The sequence below is a fragment of the Rhinatrema bivittatum genome, chromosome 8 (genome assembly GCF_901001135.1).
Source record: "Rhinatrema bivittatum chromosome 8, aRhiBiv1.1, whole genome shotgun sequence".
Lineage (NCBI taxonomy): Eukaryota > Metazoa > Chordata > Amphibia > Gymnophiona > Rhinatrematidae > Rhinatrema > Rhinatrema bivittatum.
In genome coordinates, this window is record NC_042622.1 from 12,694,637 (window position 1) to 12,719,908 (window position 25,272).

The 25,272-nt window shown below is 43.8% G+C and overlaps 1 protein-coding gene across 1 annotated transcript in view; it reads right to left on the minus strand.

Moving 5' to 3' along the window:
• Positions 1-14,700: 14,700 nt before the first annotated feature.
• The window catches only part of SLCO4A1 (solute carrier organic anion transporter family member 4A1), a 127,429-nt gene continuing 116,857 nt past the window's right edge, over positions 14,701-25,272 (minus strand). The window contains 5 exon segments of the mRNA XM_029612402.1: positions 14,701-15,572; positions 17,603-17,751; positions 18,190-18,254; positions 21,017-21,189; positions 21,303-21,468. Coding sequence (XP_029468262.1) covers positions 15,390-15,572; positions 17,603-17,751; positions 18,190-18,254; positions 21,017-21,189; positions 21,303-21,468 — 736 coding nt within the window. The 3' untranslated portion in view covers positions 14,701-15,389.

Genomic DNA, 25,272 nt, shown 5'->3' on the forward strand with positions numbered 1-25,272 from the left:
ATCTCTGTGGTCCGGCTGTATCTATACTCAGGATGTCCCTGTACTCAGGGCTGGGATCAGGGTATCTCTGTGGTCCGGCTGTATCTATACTCAGGATGTCCCTGTACTCAGGGCTGGGATCAGGGTATCTCTGTGGTCCGGCTGTATCTATACTCAGGATGTCCCTGTACTCAGGGCTGGGATCAGGGTGTGTCTGCACTCTGTGCTGGGATCAGAGTATCTCTGTACTCAGGGCTGGAATCGGGCTATGTCTGTACTCAGGATGTCCCTGTACTCGGGGCATCTCTGTGGTCTGGCTGTATCTATACTCAGGGTGTCCCTGTGCTCAGAACTACCTCCTATTTCTGATTTGCTTTGTACTTGGTTGAATTGGGGTGCCTGAGAATTGTTTTCTTTACATCTTGTAAGAAGTGTGGGTGAGATGGAGAATGTGCATCCTTTTGCCACATGTGCATCCTTTTGCCAACATGCCAAGGAAGGGGTCTTCCTTGGGCATGTTGAGGTCAGCAGAATGACATTTTCTAGTCTGTGCAGATAATGTTTCCCTCTTTCCAATGTCTTCAAAACAGTGCCATTTCACTGGATATCTTTTGAAGATATCTGGTTAAATTTAAAAATAAAGTCAGGAATTAGTAAAGTCCCCTTGAAAGATGGGTTTAGAAGAGAGATTTTAGACCAAGGAGAGGGACTATTGACCCTTTAATTTGTATTTTCTTTACTGATTTGTGCTGCATAAAATCTGTAACATATTCTGATGCAAACATTTATTTCATTGTATATTCCTTTGTGAATACAAGCTTGTTACTTTATCGGGCTGTTTGTTGGCCTTCTGGTTGGGTGTATTATACATCTCCCAAATAGAGTCATTGAGTATATCCCTTTCTCCTGAGGCACAGAGCAAACTGTCCAAATGTTTAACCAAGCTGCAGATGTTATCTACTCAATGTTTTATTGCTAATATAACATTTACAGTTTGAATAAATTGTATTTTACTGGGTGTTTTTTGTTTTAGACCGTAAAAGATTACCGAACTTTAAAAACTGGAGACAATGCTGGTCTGGAGGCAAGAGCACTGCTATGCAGGGACCTAGATTCAATTCCCAGGCTCAGCTTCTGCTTCCGGGCTGGCTCGCTGGGATTGAGGATGCTGCGAAGGCAAGTATTCACAGCCCTTGGGGAAGGGCATCTCAACCATTGCTCAGTGGTGACACCTTGTGGCCAGACTCAGATTCTGGCCAGAGTGGTGGCTCATGTCCTCTGGCCAAGGACTGTCACTGCAATGGCGGTTGTCAATGAAGACTCGTGGTACCATAGCCCGATAAGAGGCCGGTTCTAACTGAGTTGAAAGCCCAAAGAGGGGCTGGAGGAAATTGGTGAGTCAAATAGCAAAAGCGGATGCTGCTGGCACTGATTCGTGCAATACACCAACCGAATGTTACAGTCCAGGCACCTTCCAGCATGAATAAGATGCTCTGATCCTTGCCAGCCTAGCAGATGGCATTGAGGAAGAGAGTTCTTAGGATTTATTTTCTTTATTTAAATAATCTTATTTACTGCTTCCCCGATACAAAGATCACCGGAGGCAGTATACAGAGTCGACAAGCATAATTGCATCAGATCACATAAAAGGAAAGACTATACAATAAATACCTAAAAATGAAATACAAAATTCATAAAATTAATTAAAAGACAATTACTGCTGTAGAGTATGACTGGTGTAGCTCTCATAATATGAAGTTCATTTGCTAACCTTGCAGCTCTGAAACCTTTCTCCCCTAAACTCAGCACTGAAACATCAGAGACAAAATAAACCCCCACAGCACTAAGGTACAGGAGGCCACTAAAGCCGGATCTTATTGAAAGGCAAAATCTCCACTGTCAGAATAAACTGCAGGAAATTAATGGTGATTAGCGAAGGCGGCCTTGGAATTGATTAACAATTAATTTGTCTTACTTTGATAAAATAAATACTAACTGAACCACTGCCAGTGAAATTCATGAATATATTAAGGTTGCTTAAGTTTTTCAATGAATTATTTCTTATGGATTCAGGAAAGAATCACAATGCATTGGTTTTTGTTTTTTTTTTTTATAAGTTTTCCCTCAGCTGTTGATCTAATTTTACCTTGGAAAAAAATATAGAAGCCAAATATAAAATAAATAAAATATAAAAATACACTTACCTATGCATCGTTATTATTTTGTGCAATAAAATATCTCACTACCAATTAAGATTCCAGATTTCTCCAAGACCCCTAACAGCCTGCAGAGCCAAAGGTAGGGCTTGTTATCCGCAGCCTACCTGTCTGTTCTCTCCATCTCCGGAGTCAGCCTGGGAAAATGATCCATTTCTCCACCACTCCAAGATTACTAATCCAGCCAAAGGCACTGCATACTTTGATGCTCTCAAACAGAGTGAGAATAACCCAGTTATCAGGAGGGTAAGAAGATTTTTAAAAAGTCCTCTGTAATCAAATTTTATTTTAATACTAGTACAAAACCATACATTAGCTTGAATTCAGTATTATAGAGCTTTGTACAGACTTCTAAGAGATGTTAGCCATTGACACAAGGATACATTTCATACATCAGCTATTCAAACAGGTAACAGTAGAAAGGAAAACAGGACCCCTACCCCCCCCCCCCCCCCCCCCGGGAAAGTGCCAGAGCAGGCCTGGAATTAACATGAGCTGGCAGGTAACGGCTGGTAAATGGAACCTGGTAAATCTTAAGCTTCTTTTACTGTAGTGCATTTTAAAATCTTTAATTCCGATTCTCCAATTTAAAGTGCCACTTAAAAACTAAGGACTAATTTTCAAAAGGATTTACACACGTGAAACTGAGTTTATGCACATAAATGCACTTTACATCCAGAAGTAAACGTTTGAAAATTGCTACAATATAAGCTACTTTTATGTGCATAAATCCTTTTCAAAATTACCCCCAATGTTTGAAAACTTTCCAAAAGCAGTGCTTAATTTCCAGTGACAGATTCTTTCAATAGTTGGCAGGACATTACTAGGTCACAGTCTGTTTTGGAAAAGACAGCTTTGTGCACCTGCGTTTAAATGTTGCTTTAAACCTTTTTGGATAATGTACAGGTGTATAAAGCAGCTGAGTTTTCTCAACACATTTTTCAAATTTAAAACACTATTTCTCTGCATTCTGCAGCAAAGCCCAGATACCTTCTGGATCCTGGCTGGCCCAGTTACCACCTGAAATCTTCACTTCTGGCACCACAGAAAATGCACTGGAGTCAGAGCAGCTACATTAAACAATGCAGGAACGGGTGCTCCCACAGGAATCAGCGATTTCTAGTTAGTGAGCCATTTTTCAGTAATCTGCATTGCTGCAGAATATGCAATGTGCTTTGCTTAATTCTCTAGGGGCGGAGACTTGCCCCCCCCCCCCCCCAGGAACATCTGGTAAGCACGGTGAGGTGGACAGTTTGCACCAGGAGAATCTAGCTGCCTGAATGGCTTTGAAACATTGAGACATCCTGCATGATCCCTTTGAGAGGGTGTGGGGGCTTTCTTACATTTTGTGCCTCGGTACACTTGGCCCATTTCTGGCTGACCATGCTTGCATTAGCCACTAGAGGGAAATAAATCTTCGTGTATTTCTGCCAGATTCCTTCTCACAGACAACGCTTAGGCTCTCTCTCTTTCCTACTTTCTAACAGGCCGACACAGTACAGTGCGCTCCGCTGGAGCGCAGTTAACCCGCGATTGGACGTGCGTTTTTGACGCGCTAGCTTTACCCCTTATTCAGTAAGGGGTAATAGAGCGTCGAAAACGCGCGTCCATCCCCCCCCCCCCCCCCGAGACTAATAGCGCCCACAACATGCAAATGCATGTTGTGGGCGCTATCAGTTATTCCCGCGCGATACAGAAAGTAAAATGTGCAGCCAAGCCACACATTTTACTTTCAGAAATTAACGCCTGCCTAAAGCGTTAATTTCTGCCGGTGCCAGGGAAGTGTACAGAAAAGCAGTAAAAACTGCTTTTCTGTACACCCTCTGACTTAATATCATAGCAGTATTAAGTCGGAGGCCCCAAAAGTAAAAAAAAAAAAAAATTTAAATCGGCCTGCGGCCCGGAAGACGGATGCTCAATTATGCCAGCGTCCGTTTTCAGAACCCGTGGCTGTCAGCAGGTCCGAGAACCGATGCTGGCAAAATTGAGCTTCGGCTGTCAAACCCGCTGACAGCCGCCGCTCCTGTCAAAAAGGAGGCGCTAGGGACTGCGTGTTTTTCTGTATCGGCCTGTAATATAGGGAAAGTTTGAGGGCGTAGCTAAAAGGAGGTGTACACTAGGTCTGTCATTGTGTGAAACAGGACTTCAAACTGAGTGCTTTCTGGAAAGTATACCATGTGTCAAGGAGTTTAGCCAAGACTCACACTGACATAAAGGTCTTATTGAATCTTATTTAGGGATCAACAAAAATCAGTATTTGATTCATTGTATTTACACACTCAAAGTAGTAACAAGATTAGAAAATCTACTTGGTCCATGTTTAGTGCCATTTGTGTAAAGCTAGTCAGTGGTGTGTGCTGCTCTGCCTTGCCTGTTGTAGTCTTTTGAGGTTATACATGCATATATGGCTGTTTGTGCAGATGTAAGACAGGATTTTATAACCCATGTGCATCAGATACTGAGAAATTACTACTTACCTGATAATTTCCTCTTCCTTAAACCAGCCAGATGGATTCAGGACCAGTGGGTTATGCACCTCTACCAGCAGATGGAGACAGAGCAAACTGATGTCACAGTATCTATACTCCTGCCGTGACATCAGCCTGCCAGTTTTCTCTTCAAAAGCCAACTGTGGACAGACTAGCAAAAACTTGATTAATAAAAGATCACCATTTCAGTACTCAACCAACAGGAAACACTGAACTCAGGCAAAGAATGTATGCACACTAATCTAGGGACTGGATTAACACTTACCAGTAACTCCTGGAACACATAGCCATTCAGGAGGATAATTGCAAAACCCGTCAGCAGCCAAGGGCGGGAAGGTGGATCCACTTGTCTATATTAAAGAAAAGGAAATTATTACGTAACTAGTAATTTCTTATTTCCTAGCACCCAGACAGTGGTCAGTGGGATGTAGTAAAGCTACTCCTAAATAGGGTCAGTGGGATGTAGTAAAGCTACTCCTAAATAGGGTGGGAGGCTGCCTGTGGTCCATTCAAAACCGCACGTGCAAAGGCTGTGTCTTCCTGGGCCTGCACATCCAGGTGATAAAACCTGGAAAAGGTGCGTAAGGAGCACTATGTCGCAGCTCGGCAAACGTCAACGGGAGACAACAATCTAACCTTCGCCCATGACACTGCCTGAGCCTTAATGGAATGAGCCCTAACTTGTAGGCAATGGCTTTTCAGCAGTCACAAATGCAGCTGTGACCACCTCCTTAATCCAGAGCTATAGTAACATAGTAACATAGTAACATAGTAATGATGGCAGAAAAAGACCAAAATGGTCCATCCAGTCTGCCCAGCAAGCTTCCTAAGGTAGTAACTGCCGCTCTGTGCAGGTTACCCCCATGTTTCTCTTAAGGGTAGTAACTGCCGCTCCGTGCAGGTTACCCCCATGTTTCTCTTAAGAGTAGTAACTGCCGCTCCGTGTCGGTTAAGCTTTTTTATTTATTCGCATCCTCTAGCCTTTTAGGGATCCACAGTGTTTATCCCGTGCCCCTTTGAAATCCTTATAGCTATTGTAGCCTGTGAAGCTAGCTCACCCTGTTTACCTCCACCATGAAGAACAAACAGGCAATCCGTCTTTCCAAAAGGTTTAGAAACCTCCAGATACCTCACGACATGTCTCTTGACATCCAAGGGCCATAAAAGGCGATATTCCTCCGCATCTCTTTCCCTATCCAGAGAATGGAAATGGACTGATTCAAGTGAAAATCTGAGACCACTTTAGGAAAAAAAAGAAGGAACAGTACGCAGCTGGAGTCACCCAAAGGAACAGCTCCCAGCAAGGCAAGGCCTACAGCTCAAATTCGATGCACAGAACATTTTGCCACCAGTAACACCATTTTCAAGGTCAGTAACCTCAATGAAAGGCTACACATTGGATGAAACGTAGGGTCCGCCAAGAAATCCAAAACCAGATTCATCACCCAACAGAGCTCCTGTTGATCTCCCCAACAGGGAGATCACTTTGGTCACCAGGCTTCCAGAGACTTGGCCTGAATGAGCCAGTCATCCAAATATGGGTGTACCAGAATCTCATCCTCTCTCAACTCTGCCGCCACCACCACCATAACCTTGGAAAAAGTTTGGGAGTGGTGGCCAGACTAAAAGGCAGTGCCCGAAACTGATAATGGCACCCAAACACCATGAATCACAGAAAACACTGGTGTTCCAATCAAATGGGAATATAGAGGTATGCCTTGGACAGAACCAGAGAGGTCAGAAATTCCCCCGACTGCACCACCATTATCACCGAGTGTAATGTTTCCATGCAAAAATGAGTCAGCTGCAAATGACAGCTGATTCCTTTGAGATCCAGGATGGGACGAAAGGAGCTCTCCTTCTTGGGCACAATGAAATAAGCGGAATATCGACCCGTTTTTCTTGAGACATAGTACTGGGACCACAGCCCTCAGATTGAGTAGCCTTGACAATGTACACTCCATTGCCTGCTTTTTCTGCGAGGAATGGCAGGGAGACATCATGAACATGTCCCGAGGAACACTGCGAAACTCCAGCGCATATCCCTCTTGTATCTCCTCCAAGACCCAATGAGATTTTGACACACCTCTGATAAGAGAGAGAGAGAGATGTCCTCTATCTCCTTTTCCCAGGAGTTGGTTGGCAAACGTTCATTGGGAGGCTCAGGAGGTTCCACTATCTGAGCCCGTGCCCTGCCTGCATTGTCTGAGATGAAAGGACTAAGACCTACCGAAAGGTCGAGTCCTCTGAAAGATTGCTCCTCTGTAGGGATGAAATTGCTTGGATCCTCTGGCATGACCCCTTATGCCATGGGGTGAAGAGAGCATTAACAGCCTCACCATCAGGCCAGGCAGAGGAAGATAAAGTTGGTATCCTGCTGGGCACATATGAATAGGAGTTAGTGATATTGTGCTCTGATCTGGGTGAAGGAAGAGGGATTAACTTCCCACTGGGCCAGGAAGAGAAGGAAGCAAGAGCAGCTTCCTGTCATACCCAATAGAAGTCAGCCAACTCCTGCCCAGACTGATGAGGAAAGATCAGTCTTCTGCTGGCTCTGCGACCTACCTCCCGGGACCTCGTCACACTAGTGTGTCCCGACACACCTGTTGAGAACCACTGCTCTAGAGAGTTGGGATCGGCCTTATTATCAGTGCCATCCGGATTCCTATCAAGAGTACCTGCTGCCAATCTAGGTGAACTTCGGATGCTTAACCGTAGTACCGGAAGAGGGAGAAGCCACCGCCTGGGAATCTGACCTGACAGGATTGTACAAGGTTGAGGACTGCACCTGAATAAAGGATTGTAATCCTCGAAAAAATTCTACCCAAGAAAAAGCAGGGGGGTCCATGCCAAAACTAGAAGGCACTCGTGTGGCACCAATTGAGCTGCCATCCCCTGCTGAGGAACCAGTCAAGGGAGTTCCAAGGTCAGGCGTCTCTCCTGTCATGTCCTTAACCAGGCCATCATCTGGCTGGGAAGAACCAAGCTTAGTAAAATCAAAGGAAAATAATTCCCTTTGAGCCTCTAAGCAGCGCTGGCACAAGTTAGAGGGCACTCCAGGCTGAGATGCCCGAATATGACAGGCAGCACAGAGAGAATGGCACTTAGGATTCTTAGTCAAAGGCCCATTATTCCGTCAATATGCTTAACTGGCAGCTGAAGGTGTGTGTCCAGCCGAATTCACGCTGAAAAATTTGGGTGCAAAAAATTTATGCACACAAAATTTATGCATCCCCAGGCTATGCATCGCAAAACTAAGTGCAGTCATCATGCCAAAACTGAACGTACACACAATGCTTCTCAGATTGCATGCATAAGCAGTGCACCCAAAAGAAACTGGGCGCACAACTTGGACACACAGCCAGATGCACTTGCACTCACAAACGGTCCTGCAGAGGGCAGTCTAACGCACAGAGAAAAGTGTACAAAAATGCTTCGGTGGTCTACCACACAACGCACAGAAAAGAAGCCTAACAGCAGGGCTTAGCCCACACGGGTTGTTCAACCTGCCAGGATGTCAAAGTTCCTTAACCTCCCATGGGAGTGGGAACGAATGTCAGAACAGTACACCAAGCACGGAGACTGGAGGAAGGCCTACAACAACCCCTCTACATTGTCTCTATCTTTTCCCTCCTTTTTTTTTTTAAGCTTTACCTGAGCTCAGCAAGTCCTGGCTGAGTATAGAGATGGTCTCCAGCTGCGAGGGGAGAAGGCGTATACTGTCACCGCCATGCTCAGCTTTCTGCACCCAATATTTCTAATCAGCTAAGTCCATGCCGGCTGAGGAAACCAGCTACCAGACCAAGACACTCATCTAAGGGACCATGGAAATCACCTCAGGAATTCTCAACTGGGGGAGGGACCATTAGGTATCACCGCAGGAGAGCGGGGCAAATCAAAGCGCTTATTAATTCTCCTCTAAAATTTGAAACAATCCCCAGTAGAGAAATGCATGTCCACCATCTGCTGGAGACGGAGAATACTGGCGGGTTGATGTCACTGCAGGACTATATATACTGTGATGTCAGTTTGCTCTGTCTCCATCTGCTGGTAGAGGTGCGTAACCCACTGTTCCTGAATCCATCTGTCTAGGTGCTAGGAAGAGCATATTGTAAAATATGTGTATCTTAACCTCTCAACATGTATGTGAGTCTATTGAAAATGCGCACTTTTCGTATGTATTTTAAAAGTATAGTCGTGTACATTTTATGCACAATTAAGTAGGATTTACTCGCATACATTTTTAAACTTGTGCGCATAATTGAAATAATCAGTTTTACCAATTGCTCCACCAGTTCTTCTGGTTCTTCAGTCTGAACTCCCGCTGGTTCACCCAGACCTCCCAACTGACCAACAGTACACAATAAACACATTAAATATCACTTACACAAATAACTAACGGATGTAAAATTCCATGAGTAAGTTGGCAAATCTATGTGTAAAATAGCAACTTGCGCATGTTAATGTTGGCCCAGCTCCAGAACACTCCCAGATGCCTCCGTTTTACACGTGTAGTATGTGTGTATGAAAGAAAATATACATGTATAAGCTAGATGTTTATAAAATAGTGTGTTTGCGCAGAACTTTGAAAATTCACCCTTTTGTGCTTGCATTTACAGAGAATGCAAGAGTTCCTGCATTCTCCACACACACATGGCTTCTAGTGGCCATCTTTGGGAAACCTGATTTTAAGTTCCAGGCATGCCAAACTATAGATTACAGTTTCAACTGTGAGAAGTAACACAATCCCACATCGTGTATTAAAAAGACAAGTTCCACAGCTATGGGCCCATGATGATTGAAATTTTGCACCGATTGACAACTTGATGTGCCAGGATGAACCCAAGTATAAATGCATGAAGTCACACAGATGGCCCCTTTTTACTGGACTACCCTTGCTCACTTCAGTCAGTAATTTTGTATTAACTTGAAGGAAGTCACAAAGAGGCCGATACCCCCAAAAAGCTGAGCTCTTAAATTTAGGCCCCTAAATTGGGTGCTTATTTTCAGTGAAACTTAAGCTCCTAAAGTCAGGCCTGCTAATCATTTTCCTTGATTTAGGGTCCTAAGTTAGGGGACCTAGTGCTGAAGATCACTGCTAAGCATCTAACTCCCCCCCCCCCCCGCCCCCCCCATCATACACTCATCTACTTTTCAAGCTTAGTAAATATTCCAAAGGGCCAATTTAGGTGGGAAGATGAAAGACTTTGACATCAAATAATGAAAAGGCTGTTGCCCGTAATTACTTGGGATTGCTCAGAGAGTGGATAATCCGTCTCTTCACTTTTATGCCAGTTTGTCACCAGACATTACGATGATCTTTGAACAGACCCTTGCGAGCTCATCGGACCGGAAAAGGACACAGTGCACAGGCAGAGTTTCAGTTTATAAACTGTTTTATGTTTATAAGGAAATCCTTCAAATACTATTTGCGGGTGCTTCCCCCAAATGTTAAAAGTACATACTTGTGCATAAACATTTTGCAAATACCATCCTAAAACTAAACACAAGGTCTGCCCATTTTAGTGCCGAATACAGCCTTGTATTTGACCCCAACCTAAAACAGTTTGCATTCATGGTAATTTTTAAACGACTGAGTTAACTTTAAGTTTGAAAAACAATAACAATATACCAAACGTAAAGATCATAAACCAACAAATTCGTTGCTCACTTTGGTCATATATTCCTAACATACATTCAGAATCTCCCAAAGATACGAAACTGTTTGAAATACCATTTTATGCCAATAATTTCAAGCACACAGCAGAGTTAAGTCTCTTCTGCCTCAGACTTCGTCCCCTAAGCTTACTGTGCAGCTGAATTCCCAGCAACAATCATTACCAGGGACTGTATGGAGGATTCAGGGGACAGCGGTGATGCTACCTGTGACATTTAGATAACTTCCATGGAAAACCTCAAAATATCCCAGAAGCCTGTAAAGTGGGATTCAGTAGCAGCAACAAAAGGAAGTTTTGCTCCCTGCAACGGCCACAGAAAAGGGAGGCTGCATGGTCAAGCTCCGCTGTGGCTTCCAGGCTGGTCCACGACTGCTCCTCCATACTCTTCTGCTTTCACGTTTGTCCCTGTTGGTTATTGTTGCTATTCTCAGTGCAAAACTAATCACTTTAGACAAAATGAAAAATGTATATAGATCTACTCTTTCAAAAACATAAATAGAGAAGAATAAATAAAACTGCAAGAAAAGCACTCTCACTATATTATGGCACATTCAAAATATTCAGTGGTTACAGTACCCAGTGCTTTCTAAAGTGCTCTGTTAGACTTCCGATAACTTTGTACAAAAAGTGTGCTTTGCAGTGGAACGGTGGGATCTTCTTACAAAACTCGATTAAAGTGTTCCTCTAGGACTGGAATTGCTCATGTTTGGGTAATGTTTCCAGAAAGGAATTTCTTTTCCACCTTCCACCTAGTCAAGTGCTGAGGGTTATGCTACTTCTCCTACATTAGCAGGCCGATGCAATATTGGTGCGCGCTCATGATTGAGCGTCCACACCCTTAACGTGCGTCGATCCACCTCTCCCAGGTGCCCAATTTAACATTTAAATCCGGTGCCACAGTAAAAAAGAGGCGCAAAGGGAAAATGCACGCCCCTAGCGTCTCCTCAGCAGCTGGCGCCTGGGAGAGGGGGCTGTCAGCCAGTTAAGAAAACGGACGCTCAATTTTAGAGCATCCCTCTTCCTAACCTGTGCACAGCCACAGGTTAGGAAAATGACGCTCGTTAATTGAGCGTCCTTTTCCTAACCCGACTGCTGGAACCCTTTTTAAAAAAAAAAAAATTCGGGGGGGGGGATTTTTAATTTTTTAGTTCCTCCGACTTAATATCGCTGCGATATTAAGTATAGAAAAGCAGTATTTTCTGCCATTCTGTACACTTTTTGGGGTCCTCCAAAATTAACGCCTGCTCAGGGCAGGTGCGTCAGGCCGCACGTTTTATTTATTGCACGGGGGGGAATAGATAATAGCCTCATCAACATGAATTTACATGTGATGAGCGCTATTACCTACGCATGCGATTGGACGTGTGTTTTGGACACACTAACCCCCGTTCTGCATCGGGGTTATGGACGTGCGTCCAATCGCGCGTTGAACTGCATGGTATTGCTTCGGCCCGTAGGAGTGGAGTGAACTTGCAAAGCAATAGGGCACCTAATAGAGTGAGGCAGCTAGACAGACCCCATCTGAAGACCCAGCACAACAGAGTGGCTGCGTCCAGCCATTATGGGGGACTTTTTAAAGTGTTAATACAGCCAACTTCCAGAGAAAGCCAGCTAAGGCTCTGCTTTTAGTGATTCCCTCCCTGCCCCTCCCCTCATGTTAGCAGCCACCTAAATTCACAAGGCAGAGAAATGTATCCACAGAGAGGGACTTTGGGCAGGGACTAAAAATTAGCTGGCTAGAATGTGATTTCGGCACCAGCCAGCCAACACTAGGCATGACAAGTGCCTAAGCTGGTAAAGTGAGGCACCTAACTATGTTTTGAAAGTCTACTTGGCTGCCAGCTTTAGCCACTCAAAGATTATGGTTGGCTTGTGGAGAAGGGGGAGTAGCTTAGCTGGCTAGTGTGCAGGGATAGCTGGCTTAAATCTATTTGCTAAGTTCAAGAGCCTGACATTAACTTGTTCCTGACAACATTGGGTGCTCTCTGAATTCATGCCTTTTTGATATCTCCTGGACACTCACTAGCAAGCTTAAGCGGAATGCCAATAAAACTATGATTTTGTGGATAAGGGATTTAAATAAACCTGACTGAGAAACTATGCCTGTTGTACCCTTAAATGTCAAATTAGAAACTAGGATGTGCTTCTAGATTCCTCCTTTAATTAATTAATTAATTAATTTGGAATATTTATAGCCTGCCCAGCACTAATTTTAGGTGGATATTCAAATCACCACACCTAGTACGCCACTTTCACCCCTGCTTAGACATCAGATGGCAAAGCATGCTTTGGTGATAACATAGCTCAACTACTGCAATGCCCTTTTTGTGGGCCTTCTGAAAAAGCTATCCACAAATTACAAGTGCATAGTTGAAATTGGCTGGAGCAATTTTGGAAAAACCTTTAGAGAAAGGACTATGACCTTACTGAGGGACCTATACTGGCTTCCAACTGCCCTCCAAGCCTAATGTTCGGGGCATTAAGAGGTATTGGGCCTCAGTATCGGAACTACAGACTGAAGTGGTAGAACCCAACCAGAACAACCCAACCTGAGATGCAATAAACTGAACAATTTAAGTACGCCTTCATTATGGCCGCTCTGCCTTATTAGGTCAAGGAAAAGAGCTTTCCCTGCAGCAGGCTCATATATATGGAATTATTTACCATTTGATTTTCAACATGTACAAAATTCTTAAATGTTTAGGCAGTTTTTTAAAAAGTGGCTATTCTCTCAAATGTGTCAGTGGGGAAGGCGCTAAATTTTGACACATTGCTTAAAACTATTTTTGACAATTTTCAGTAAATCCTTTTGCCTTTTAGGTTTTGATGAGTATGTTGTTGGATGGGATACATTTTAAGCGGTAACTGTCTATCTATTGTAACTATAGCATCTTCTCGTTATTTCATGGGTTGTTTTTATTGTTGTGTCTAAGTATTGTGGATAATCATTTTGTTTTTAAAGTTATTAACATCTACATTTATGGAATTTGTTTGTTTTTATATTGGCTCCACTTTAAGTCTTTCTGTAAAGGCGACATAGAGGAGCCTAACTGTAGTTAGCTGGCCAGTTTTTGTTTAAACATTTGACAAAGGTTGGCCAGCTATTTGGCTACTGAAAGTCTATCCCATAGTGTCCTTAATTAATGCAATATACTATAGAGGGAAGAAAAGAATTCAGAATCAGACAATCGTATGACTAACTGACAGCACTCACTAATTAGCCCTGTTGGAAAGCATCACAGGAAAGAATATAGAAATGTGGCCTGGGTCAGATTATTTTGCGTGTAAATGCCCCCAGGGCATGTATCTGAACATTTAGGAACCTCTTAAACTGCATATTTAAATTAGGAGATGTAAAACCTCATCCTGGTTCTCTTTTTGGTAAAGAAGCAATAGCTTTAAGAGTAAAAAATAACTTGCATCGACCCATTTGTAATATTTCAGTGTAAAACGGCAAAGATCAAATGCAAGTGTAAATCTCTTCTTAATAGCACACATTAAAGGCTGTTCTGTCACTTTGCCCTAACAGAGGACTAGAGGGAAACATTTGCAGAGCCGTCTCAGAGCAGAACTGAGCACAGTCTGAGAGCACGTTTAAGTAGTGCAGCTCCTTCTGAGTTCCTGCGGTGAGATGGGATTTTCCCATTCTGCAGCCCTGAAGACTGGACCTTGGCACCTCCTCAAATGTTCCTTTTCCTCTCCTGCTTTAACAGGTGGTGTCCCAACACACTGCCATCTACTACTATTACAATCAGCTAGGAAAGGGCTTTCGAAGCTGGCCACACTATTGTTCTGTATAGAAAGGTTTTCTTATTTAAATAGGTAAAAAGTATGATGTTATCATGGAAAGACTGAAAAAGTCTGCTTGTGCTTTAAGTCAGAAACACAGAAATTGAAGGTTATTTTCACATTTTTTGTTAAATAAAAAAATAGCTGCTTCCAGTTATGATCACCAGGTGACATGGGGTAAATGTGTTAGTTTGTTCCATAACTGGGGATGATCTTCAGAGCTAAGATCAGTAAAAGGAGATAAATCTGATTAGGAGCAGGCTCCCTCCTTCAGTAAAGTAGCTGCAATGAGAGCCTTTACATTACATCTAGTCAATGGCTAGAGAAAGCAATATTTCTAAGAAGCAATCTTACAATACAAAATTCTAGAGCTTCAAGATGCACCCATCATGTCTGCCAGAAACAGCACTGTCCTTAATGTTAATACGGTTTGCTAGCATGGATTTTGATCCAATATTAAAGCCCAGCATAAAAACAGCGCAGTCCTTTAGATACTATTAGTATTACAAAGGTAACTCAGTTTGCTTCATTTGATAGAGTGGAAGATGTGACAGTGCTTAGCCCTTTTTTTTTTTTTTTTTTTTAACAGGGAAGGTTAAGCAATGACAGAGTTCCTTGTGCAGTTAGTAGGGTGACCCCATAGCCCCAAGTCAAAAGGGAAAGACGGAGCCAGACCTAGCTTTAATCTCATGGCACCTTGCCACTCATAGTTCCAGTTTCTTGAGAGGCAATAGGGTAAAACCAGCAAGGACGCGCCCTGTTCCTTTTGAATTGGAGCAATGATAAAACTGGTGATGTAAATGCAAGATCACAGGACGATAAATTAACGGAGACATTGCATTTTCCCCCATAGACACGAAACAGGAAAATCCTTTAACACAGCTGGTCCGAAGTATTTTCTACTTTGAAGAAACCTTGGATTGGTGGTAAATCAAATTCTCAGATAATAAGGTGAGCCCAAAATATAGAAGCTCACTATTTTTGATCAGAGACCTTCGTATATTTGGGGCTCACTTTTTTATTTGCTTATGACCTAAGTATTCCATAGCATCCTACATTCCAGTAACCTTACATCACTTCTTGGTGTTACTGTTTCAATCCTAGCTCGAAGGGACACCTTGGATATCAGGCTTAAGCTATTGAGGGCATGGAACTATCAGCATAATTTCATTTTATGTTGAATTTGGAAAACTTAGGTACAGCGATCGCAGTTGAGCAGATTGGCCAGAAAGCAGGCCTTAAAAGGCTCCCGTAGAGGATGAGGGGTGGTCAGATGATGGCCTGATTTTCATGGAGAATGAAGATTCCTTCTCTGGAAGTTCGGCACTAGCACGGTCTGTGTTGTCCAAGCTGCTTGGAGAGTCTTGTGGCGGAGGCTGGTAAAATATCAAGGCCAAAAAAAAGAAGACTAGTCCCAGCACCTGCAGAGGGCCACAGAAAGACTGTTAGCAAGGAAGCCCCTTTTAAATGAATAATTCTACCCACCCCAACACGCTCACAGCATGGACCTGAGCACTAACCCATCTTTGCTGCCGCAAAGTAGCCCACCTGCTAAGCTTTAGAGAACGAGATGCTTCGAAAATCCCCAAGTATGGCTACAGAAGCATGAAGTGGCTTTGGGAAAAATCGATTTAAGAGAGAGGAGCATATTTTCATAGATTCATCAAAATGCTACAAATATAGCGGAAATAGCGCCTGTGATGATAAAAAAAAAAATGGGCTTGCTTAGGAAAATTGTACAGTCACCGCATAGATACATTATTTGTTTTAACACACGTTGTAGCACAACTGCAGCTGTTGAGAGACAGAGTTTGGGGGGGGGGGGGGGAGTGGTTTTACATACAGTCAGAGGAATTAACTGCAACCTTAATATGTATTAATGTTAATCAAAATCCTTCACTCGAGTAACACTGGTATGACAGGCGTATCAACACAATACAGCGAACGCTGAGATCTCAAAATAAAATCCTACTGACTGTCCCCACGATAAGGAGCACACACCTGACGCACGGTTGCAATTCACTACCTGAGATATTATGTTTGATACCAGACAGAGATGTAAATTCATAAATGCATACAACCTAACTTAGAAACATCAGAATGTAGAGATCTACAGTAGCAAGGACAAGAGATACTATTGGATGCATGAGGAACAAACTTAAGCCGAGTTTGAAAAAAGCTCAACAAACTGACTGCTTCGTAAAATCATCTGTTACATAGTTAACTTATTTCTGTACTTCTCGTCTTATGTCATAGATCTATAGATATTTTGTAAACCGTTGTGATCTATACATGGAACGACAGTATATAAAATGTCTAAATAAATAAATAGATATGACTGATGAATTTCATTCATTTGAATCAATGAAAGGCACCAACAAGAAGAGTTAACAAAGCAGTCTCTACTGCACCTTACAAATCAACTCTCCTTGTTGGTAGCTTTCATTGATTCAAATGCCAGAAATTCATCAGTCATATCTAATTTGCAGTTAATTCCTCTGACTGTGTATGTAAACCCCGCTGCAAGCTGAGTGTCCCCTCTTACAGTGGTCTATATACAGCAAACTCTACCGCTTTCCACGCATGTGTTAGGTAAAATACCTGCATACGCGCCCGTTGAAAAATTTTGCTTCTATTCAGGAAGTTTGAATATTGCCCCCACAGAGGGCAATTTTCAACCGTATTTCCATGGGCAAAAGAGTTTTACTCTCGGTAATGGCCTGATGTGCATACATTTGTATTTTCAGAAGTATGTGTGTAAATGCCCCCAAAAGGTTTCCATGCATTTAATAGCAGATGTCATTCTGTGAGGGCATAATTTTGAAAGCAAACATATGGGCATTTGAGAAAACTGCTGTAATTTACGCATATTACCCCCAAAGTGTCTATTTAATGATAAAAGCCATAAAATGTGTGATATGGATAGCACACAAGTTTTCTATATTCAGCTTCTTATCAGGCTAAATAAGTCGTTATCTGGCTATAATTTAGCCAGATAAAAAGACAGCATTCCAGGGCATTTCTGGTGGGGTTTAGTTATCTGTCTAACTTAGCTGCTGTTTAACTATAACTGGTTAAGTTAGCTGAATAACATTAGACCTGCTTTAGAGCGCACAAATGCACCTGCTAATTGGTTTGCATAGTTTGGCTGAGTGAATTTAAGTGGATTGTTTTTAAAATAAAACTTATGCCTGTAATCCCAACTCCACCTCCTTCAGTGTTTCTCTCCTACACATGTGGGCGTTAGTGCCCACAGTGTGAATCTGCATTATTTTCTGTGCGTGTTGGTCATGCTCTTTTCCAAAGGGTTATTTCTGCAGGTAAAACACTACTTTACCTGGATAAGTTCCTTTGAAAATTACCCTCTTTATTGTAAATCTCCATTTACTAGACAGTGCCCTGTAGGGGCCTGGTAGCTCTGTGAATGTTGTCCAACTTGTTCTCAACTCACCTTATAAACGAGTCCAGCAATGAAAGTATACCAACTCATAAGCAGATTCTGATAAATGTAACAAGAGCCAGCATCTCCACACTGAGTCTGCCATAGCAAGCAGGCAATATCGATCATTGCCCCAAAGGTAATGGGACCCGGAATACTTCCTGCATGAAGACAAGTCAATAGTGTGTTTTTAGGGTCCAGATATAGGGATCCTACTCATTAAGGCATGATCAAGGCAGTCTGGCTGATTAGAGGTTTCTGCAAAATAAAGCATCCTGGGCACCTAAACATTTGTGACTAGATCAGGAGCTAAGCATTACTACAATGAGCAAAAATATGGCAAAAAATACTTTAGCATCTATTGTCCTATTATCCTACAGAAGAAAAAGCAGACTGCAAAGCACTAAGCAGGAGTACTGGTGCTGAACATGTCACAAACAGTAACAAAATGAAGGTGCAAAACTGTGAGCAGGGTTATCCTGAAATGACACCTACTGCTCCAATACCTTCCCGATTTCTCTCCTCTAACTTTGTGTGAACATCACTGCTGCTAACAGGACTGTGTAACTCAGCTCACACAGTAATAGTCAGGGCCGTACCTAGAGTTCTTACTACTATCCACTGGATTCCCAGGCCAAAGGAGCGCTGCTTGTCAGGGACGCACCTAGAACAGAAACACAACACACCCTACAGTGAGAGGAATAGAAGTCAAAGGCATTTCTGCAGGTGCAACGTTGCTTTATCTGTGCGAGTGGTTTGCTTCAGTATTGCCAGCCTGATAAGTAGGTAACTTGCTCATAAGAACTTAAAGGTTGCCACACTGGGTCAGACCAAAGGCCCATCAAGCCCAGCATCCTGTTTCCAACAGTGGCCAAGCCAGATCACAAGTACCTGGCAGGATCCCAAAAGGCTGATCGATTCCTTGCTGCTAAAACTACCAGGGATAAGCAGTGGATTTCCCCAAGTCCACCTTAATTGTTTATAGACTTTTCCTCCAGAAACTTGTCCAAACCATTTTTAAACATAACAGTTTTTACTACATTCTCTGGCAACAAACTTCAGATTTTAATTATTTGTTGATTATCTGTTTTGTATGCATATGAGCTTATCTGGATGGAGGAGTTTGCTCTTCTGTGCATATTCCTGAAAATATTCTGAACAAAAATTAACAGATGTAATTCTGGGCGGGTAGTTTTGGTGCAATAATTTTCAAAGCAAACATACACATGTAAATTCACTTTGAAAATTGGTATAACTTATGGGGTAGATTTTAAAAAAATGCGCGTTCGCGTACTTTTGTTGGCGCACCAGTCGCAAAAAAAAGTACGCTGGATTTTATAAGATACGCGCGTAGCCGCGCGTATCTTATAAAATCCTGGATCAGCGCGCGCAAGGCTGCCGATTTTGGGCAGCCGATGCGCGCCGAGCCGCGCAGCCTGCCTCTGTTCCCTCCGAGGCCGTTCCGAAATCGGAGCGGCCTCGGAGGGAACTCTCTTTCGCCCTCCCCTCACCTTCCCCTCCCTTCCTCTACCTAACCCACCCCCCCGGCCTTATCTAACCCCCCCCCAATCTTTGTCCATGGATTTACGCCTCCCGGAGGGCGCCGAGACGCAACCCGGGGGAGGTTCCGGAGGGCGTGGCCACGCCCCCGGACCGCCCCGGGCCCGTCTCCGAAACGCCGCATCCCGCCCCCAAAACGCCGCGTCGATCGGCTCCGCCCCCGACAAAAAACCCCGGGACTTAAACGAGTCCCGGGGCTCTGCGCGCGCCGGCAGGCCTATGGAAAATAGGCGCGCAAGGCCCTGCTCGCATAAATCCGGGCGGATTTACGCGAGCAGGGCTTTTAAAATTCGCCCCACTGTGTATATTTGCCAACTTTCTTATGTGGGCATGGGATCTATGTACTGTTTGCTATCTTGCCTGGTACCTGTGGCCACAGCTGGAAACAGGGCGCTGGGCTTGATCTTACCCAGTATGGCACCTTCTTATGTTTTTATCCCCATAGTATCATGATCAAACAGGCCAGTATTGGTAGATTTTAGATTATCACAAAGCCTTGTGGTTAGACATGGGAAGGAAGGGGTGCTGACTGTAAACTAGGTGGGGGAGCCTATATGCTTATCTGTCCAATACAGTAGCCTTCAAACGAGGAAAACGACAAAGTGTATTGGATATGGGAGAGATGCTATAAATGATCATACTTTACGGTTGGTACCTTAGCAATATGGACAGGATTTACTGGGTAGACTGGATGGATTGTTGATCTTTTTCTGCCATCATTTACTGTTACTGTGTCAGACCCCTACCTATGTTCCCATGAAAGATCTAAAAATACCCAGCTAAGAGAGAGCAGGAATCCCGACAGTAAAGTTCAAAGCCCAAAGGGCCTAGTGATTAAAGGTAGTGACTAGGAGGAAGTTGGTTTACTGTTTACTGTTGGTAGTTAAAGGTAGTGACTAGGAGGAAGGCTTCCATACAGCAAGCTCAGAGACATCTGCTGTAATTCAAAAGAGGATTCATGATCTAGCCATGAAGTTTTTATCCAAGATATAGGTATTTGTTCCCCAATATTGGCAGATTCTGGACACTGATATCCTTTCCAGCTAGCAGCACTCGGGGATGGTAACTTTTAAACCAGCACGCAGATGCACAGTGCTAGCGTTTGCCGGCCCGCACCCAATTTATAACATACGGACATAAATGCGCGCATGTTATAAAATAACACAATTTTAAGTGGACGCGCACCTATAAGCGCAAATGCTGCTTCTATTGCGTAAGTAGGGGGATTTTGTCGAAGCCATTACCATTTTCCCAGTTCGTTCCCAGTTCACCTGGTAAGGGATAAGACTTTGTTTTTCCCCTGTTAGCCCTGACCCTTAAAACCTCTCTGATCTGTCTATATTATAAAATAAAGACAGACAGATTGGCAGGGTTTTAAGGGTCAGGGCTAACAGGGGAAAAGGGATATTATGTGTGGTCCCTTTATACTTGTACTCACAAGTAACTGGGGGGGGAGAGAGCGCCAATCTGACACTCTATATAGCTCCCACTGTAAGAGGGGCGTGAGTTTTCTGGGGGTGGTGTTACATTGGTCTGTATACCCTTGTAAAAGTGCCCCTCTTCAGTGGGAGCTATATAGAGTATCAGATTGGCACTCTCTCTCTCTCCCCCCCTGATTACTTGTGAGTACGAGCATAAAGGGACCACACATACGCACGGGAGGATCATTTGAAATGATACGCGCAGACTTGCATGCACGTTATAAAATTGAGCATATTTTTGCTCACGTGCCCACTACACGCGTTTATACGGGACATGCTCACTCCTTTTGTGCATTTGTTAACATTTTTCAATAAGCAGATAATTGGAAAGGAAATGTTTACGCCCCTAGTCCTGATTAATTGGCATGCAGTGTTCTCTGCTCACCTCAGTGTTGCTGTTAGGGCAGGAATGCTGCTCAGGAAGGTGAAGAGAATTGCCAGAAACAGGAAAATCATCAAGACGGTCATCTTTTGACAAGAAGACACACACTTCCCAGCTACCGCCTCGTTCCTAAAAGCGGATGAAATGTCCCCAACACAGCTACAGTTATGGTAAACCTGGAGAAGAGAAGCAGGGCACATTATCTGCTGGTATTTGAAGTCCTTCTGGCTGGCAATGACAAGAGATAGGTCCCATCCCAATCTACAATGGCCAGACTTCAGCTTTTTACCTTTTTCCCATTTTCCAGGTAATTGTAGACTCCAGTGCAACCTGCGTAGCAGGGAGAGTAGTACATCTCGCCATCGCGTCCACACACAGGGTTGTATACTTCTTTTATACATTTGCACTCAGCATTGCATGTTGCTGTCAAATTAAGGACCTCATGAACGAAGAGACTGAAATGAAGCAGAAGATTCCAGATAAAAAGTATCCACTTTTCCTTACTATCATCAAATACCTTCTGACACGGACTATTGTCTGGGGCAGGGCACAATATGTGTGTGCAGCGGACGATGGCAGGGAAGGGGAGGAAATTAGAATGGGGGGATGCCAGGATCAGATAGCATAGGATCGGGACAGAGGGGGAGGATAAAGGAAGTAGGGGTGATGTAGGGAACACAGGGAGCTGCCGCAGGAAAGTCCACAATTCAAGAAGCCAGCTCACTGGAAGACCCCCTTTTTGCGGCAATGATTGGCACAATGGCAGCTTCCCGCTTGGACTCGGGGACGCATCGCGGCGATTGGTCCCCGTTTCATTCCGGGGATTCTTCCTTGACCCGAGTGCACAGAGGAGGTAGATTATATATTAAAAAAAAATATGTATAATAATCGCCTGGGAGGCAGCGGTCAGCAGGAGGCTCCTGGTAGATGGCCCCTGAGGAGAGGAGTGAGCAGGCGGGGGATGGATAGGGAGCCCGGGCTACGTGACTTGCTTGACTTGGGGGAAAGATTTCAAGCGCGCAGGACAGTGGGGACTGCGTCCTTGCCGCCTGACCACCGTGCTGATCAGGCCGCGGAGACTGCCACAGCCCGGGTCTCATGCCAGCAATGGGAGGGAGAGAACATTTTATGCCCGATCCCGCAGAGATCGCGCATGGAGCGGCCCTCCAGGGTTGGGTCAGGTGCTACTGGTGGGCTTTTGGTGGCTGCAGTCGGGCCCTTCAAACAAACTTTCAGCGGCCATCTTTGGGGCAGAAAAAGGATGGTGGCCTGGAAAGCTCATGATGGTGGCCATCTTGGGGTGGGTAAACGCTGAAGGACAGGTAACGCACATAGCGTCAGCCATCTTGGGATTGGAAAAAGGATGGTAACCTGGAAAACACATAGCCAGTTGGGGGAACTTAAAAAAAAGTAATCAGGAAAGTGGGATGGCTGTGACGAAAGGCAGGGTGGCCAGTTTAGAGGCAAGTCTTAACCATTATATAGAACGGACATTCAATTCTTAGCCAGGGAGAAAATGGACCTGGGGCGAATTTGATAAAATGCCAATTAAGGCAATATCAGTGGATGACAAAAGATAATACAGTAGAAGATAAAAAAAATATATAGATAGATGTATTTTTTGATACATAGTCATAGTTTGGAGTAGGAGCAGATGTCTAATGCTGTCTCTCCTGCAGTATTCTCTCCGCAGGTTTGACTTATTAAGTAAGATGGCAACACGAAAATCGAGCAGGGCGAAGAGCCCTGGAAAAGGAAAAGACAAAGCAGGAAAAAATCAAGGTCCTACCAAAAAGACCAAACAAGCTTCTAAGAGTAGCCCCACAGACAGGCCACGACGAAATGCTCACTCTGCTTCGAAAAATCAGCAGGAGTTAGACAACTTGATGGTCGAGCTATGACAGCAGGCACAAGAGCATGGGACAGAGTGGCTGAGGCAGTGCATGTATAGGAGCGCCAAGAAGTCACAGAAAAAGGACCCCAAGGCAACAATAAGGTCTCCCACCAAAAAGATTAACGTCGACTACCAAGAGCCCAGTGAAGACATGGGCAACAAGAGAACTGGCAAGCCACAGCCAGAGCCGGGTAAGTCGACCATAGACACAACCTCATCTACCTTCTTCTCCGAGTAGGGTCTGATGCCAACGATAGTGACAGGGAGTTAAGCTAGCCACGTTAATGTAGAATGCCTTAAGAAACGTAAAAAAAAAAAAGAGGGCCGCTAACAGGGGTACATCACAGGCCAGAGTATGGGGCCACAAAAACCAGAGTAGCACCTTTGGGCAGCTTGAAACTTTGGTGCGCTCGGTAATCCCACAGGGCAATCCACAAGGGGTAGAATGAGACATGAGGATGAACGCTGCGGGGTCAGCATGCTAGCTAGAGGTGTATCAAGAAAAACAAAAAGAAAAATCTGGAAGAGAGAATTCATTGATATTTCTCAGATCAGGAGAAAGGTCACAATGAAAACAGAGAGAAATATTCCACGACAGAGAGCAAAGACAAAAAAACGAAGGTTCCCAAAACACTCAATAATTGAGTTTCCACTTTCCACACATTCATGAGTGTGATAGTTGAAAGGGAGCCAGAACAAGTGCCTTACCTAATACGGTATCTGGATTCCATCATAAGAGCGCGCAAGCGCTATGGAGGTTGGGCCTGGCTCAACTACGATATAAAATTCTGTACAGCTTTGGCAGAGGCCATTCAATATCCTGTCGGCAAAGAGTCGTTGACCTATGGCTAGACGAAATGACGATGCAGAAACCTTTTGGTTTCAAATGGTCCCCCAGGTATTTTTCACTCGGAGTTAGAAACACAGGGGCGGCCTTTGGGAGGTGCAACACATGCAGACAGTATAACACCGGGCACTGCCCGTGCGGGCATGCGCCAAATGCGGTGGATCTCACCCGTTGGTTCACTGCCAAGCCCCCAAGGAGAGATGACAGCATGCTCCATTTCAGAGAAATGGTGATGGTAATGGGCCCATCACCAGTCAAAATTAAGGCACTGGCCCCTTGGTTGGAGCTTTACCCTCACACAGTTCAAGCTGAAGAGATCACCAGAGGATTTACCTTGGGTTATCCCATCCCATGCTCAAAAGACCCCCCATTGCTACACCACAATGTTTGCAAAGCCTTATCTTTAAAACAACATGAGGATGTTGCCTGGGGAAAAATAAAACAAGAACTAGATCTGGGCAGGATAGGCCCAGATCAGTCACATGCCCCTTCAGTGAGCCTCCCTTCCATAACTTAGTGCTCTCCCCCTGGGAGTGATACCAAAAAAAGAACCAGGAAAATTCAGATTAATACACAACTTGTCTTACCCTGCAGGAGGATCAGTCAACGACATGATTGACCTGCAACGATGTGTGGTTCAATGCGCCTCGACAGACCAGGCCATAAAAATTCTACAAGGCCTTAACAGTCAGGCGTACCTAGCGAAAGCAGATACGAATCAGCATTCAGGCTCCTGCCAGTTCATCCCGCATCCTTCCACCTGTTAGGTTTCAAATTTAGGGGAGAATTCTTTTTTCAAAGCAAAATAGCCTCTAGAAATGTCCTCAGTCTACAATATCATATAATTACTATGTTAAGAGGATCTATATTAACTCATTGGTGTATATGTGTGTCTGGTAGAGTGTAAATCACAAAAGCAGTATTGCACTTTTGCTAAATTAACACGTACCATTTTATTCTTTTTATTTAATCTAGCATGTGGTAATTTCAATTCATTTTAATAAAATTGTAACATTCAATCTCTCAAATGATCTTATCCAGTCTCTCAATGTACTTGAAAAGAGGGTGGCTAGATAAATTGGTTCCAAATGAAGAGAAACTCTCCTATGTACTCACTATACTGTAGTCATGCGCTCTTATTGTGCCTGACACTGCCAGCATTTTGGTGAGACACCACCTGCTTCAGGGGCTGGAGAGACAGGTAGTACTGGAGGAGAGAGTTCATTGTCAAAGCCCATCTGGAACCAATTTATCTAGCCACCCTCTTTTCAAGTACATTGAGAGACTGGATAAGATCATTTGAGAGATTGGATGTTACAATTTTATTAAAAGGAATTGAAGTTACCACATGCTAGATTAAATAAAAAGAATAAAACGATGTGCTGTTAATTTAGCGAAAGGGCAATACTGCTCTCGTGATTTACATTTTACTGGACACACACATACAACAATGAGTTAAGAGGATCTATGTTAACATAGTAATTATATGAGAATTCTTTTTCTGACAAATGCATCCCG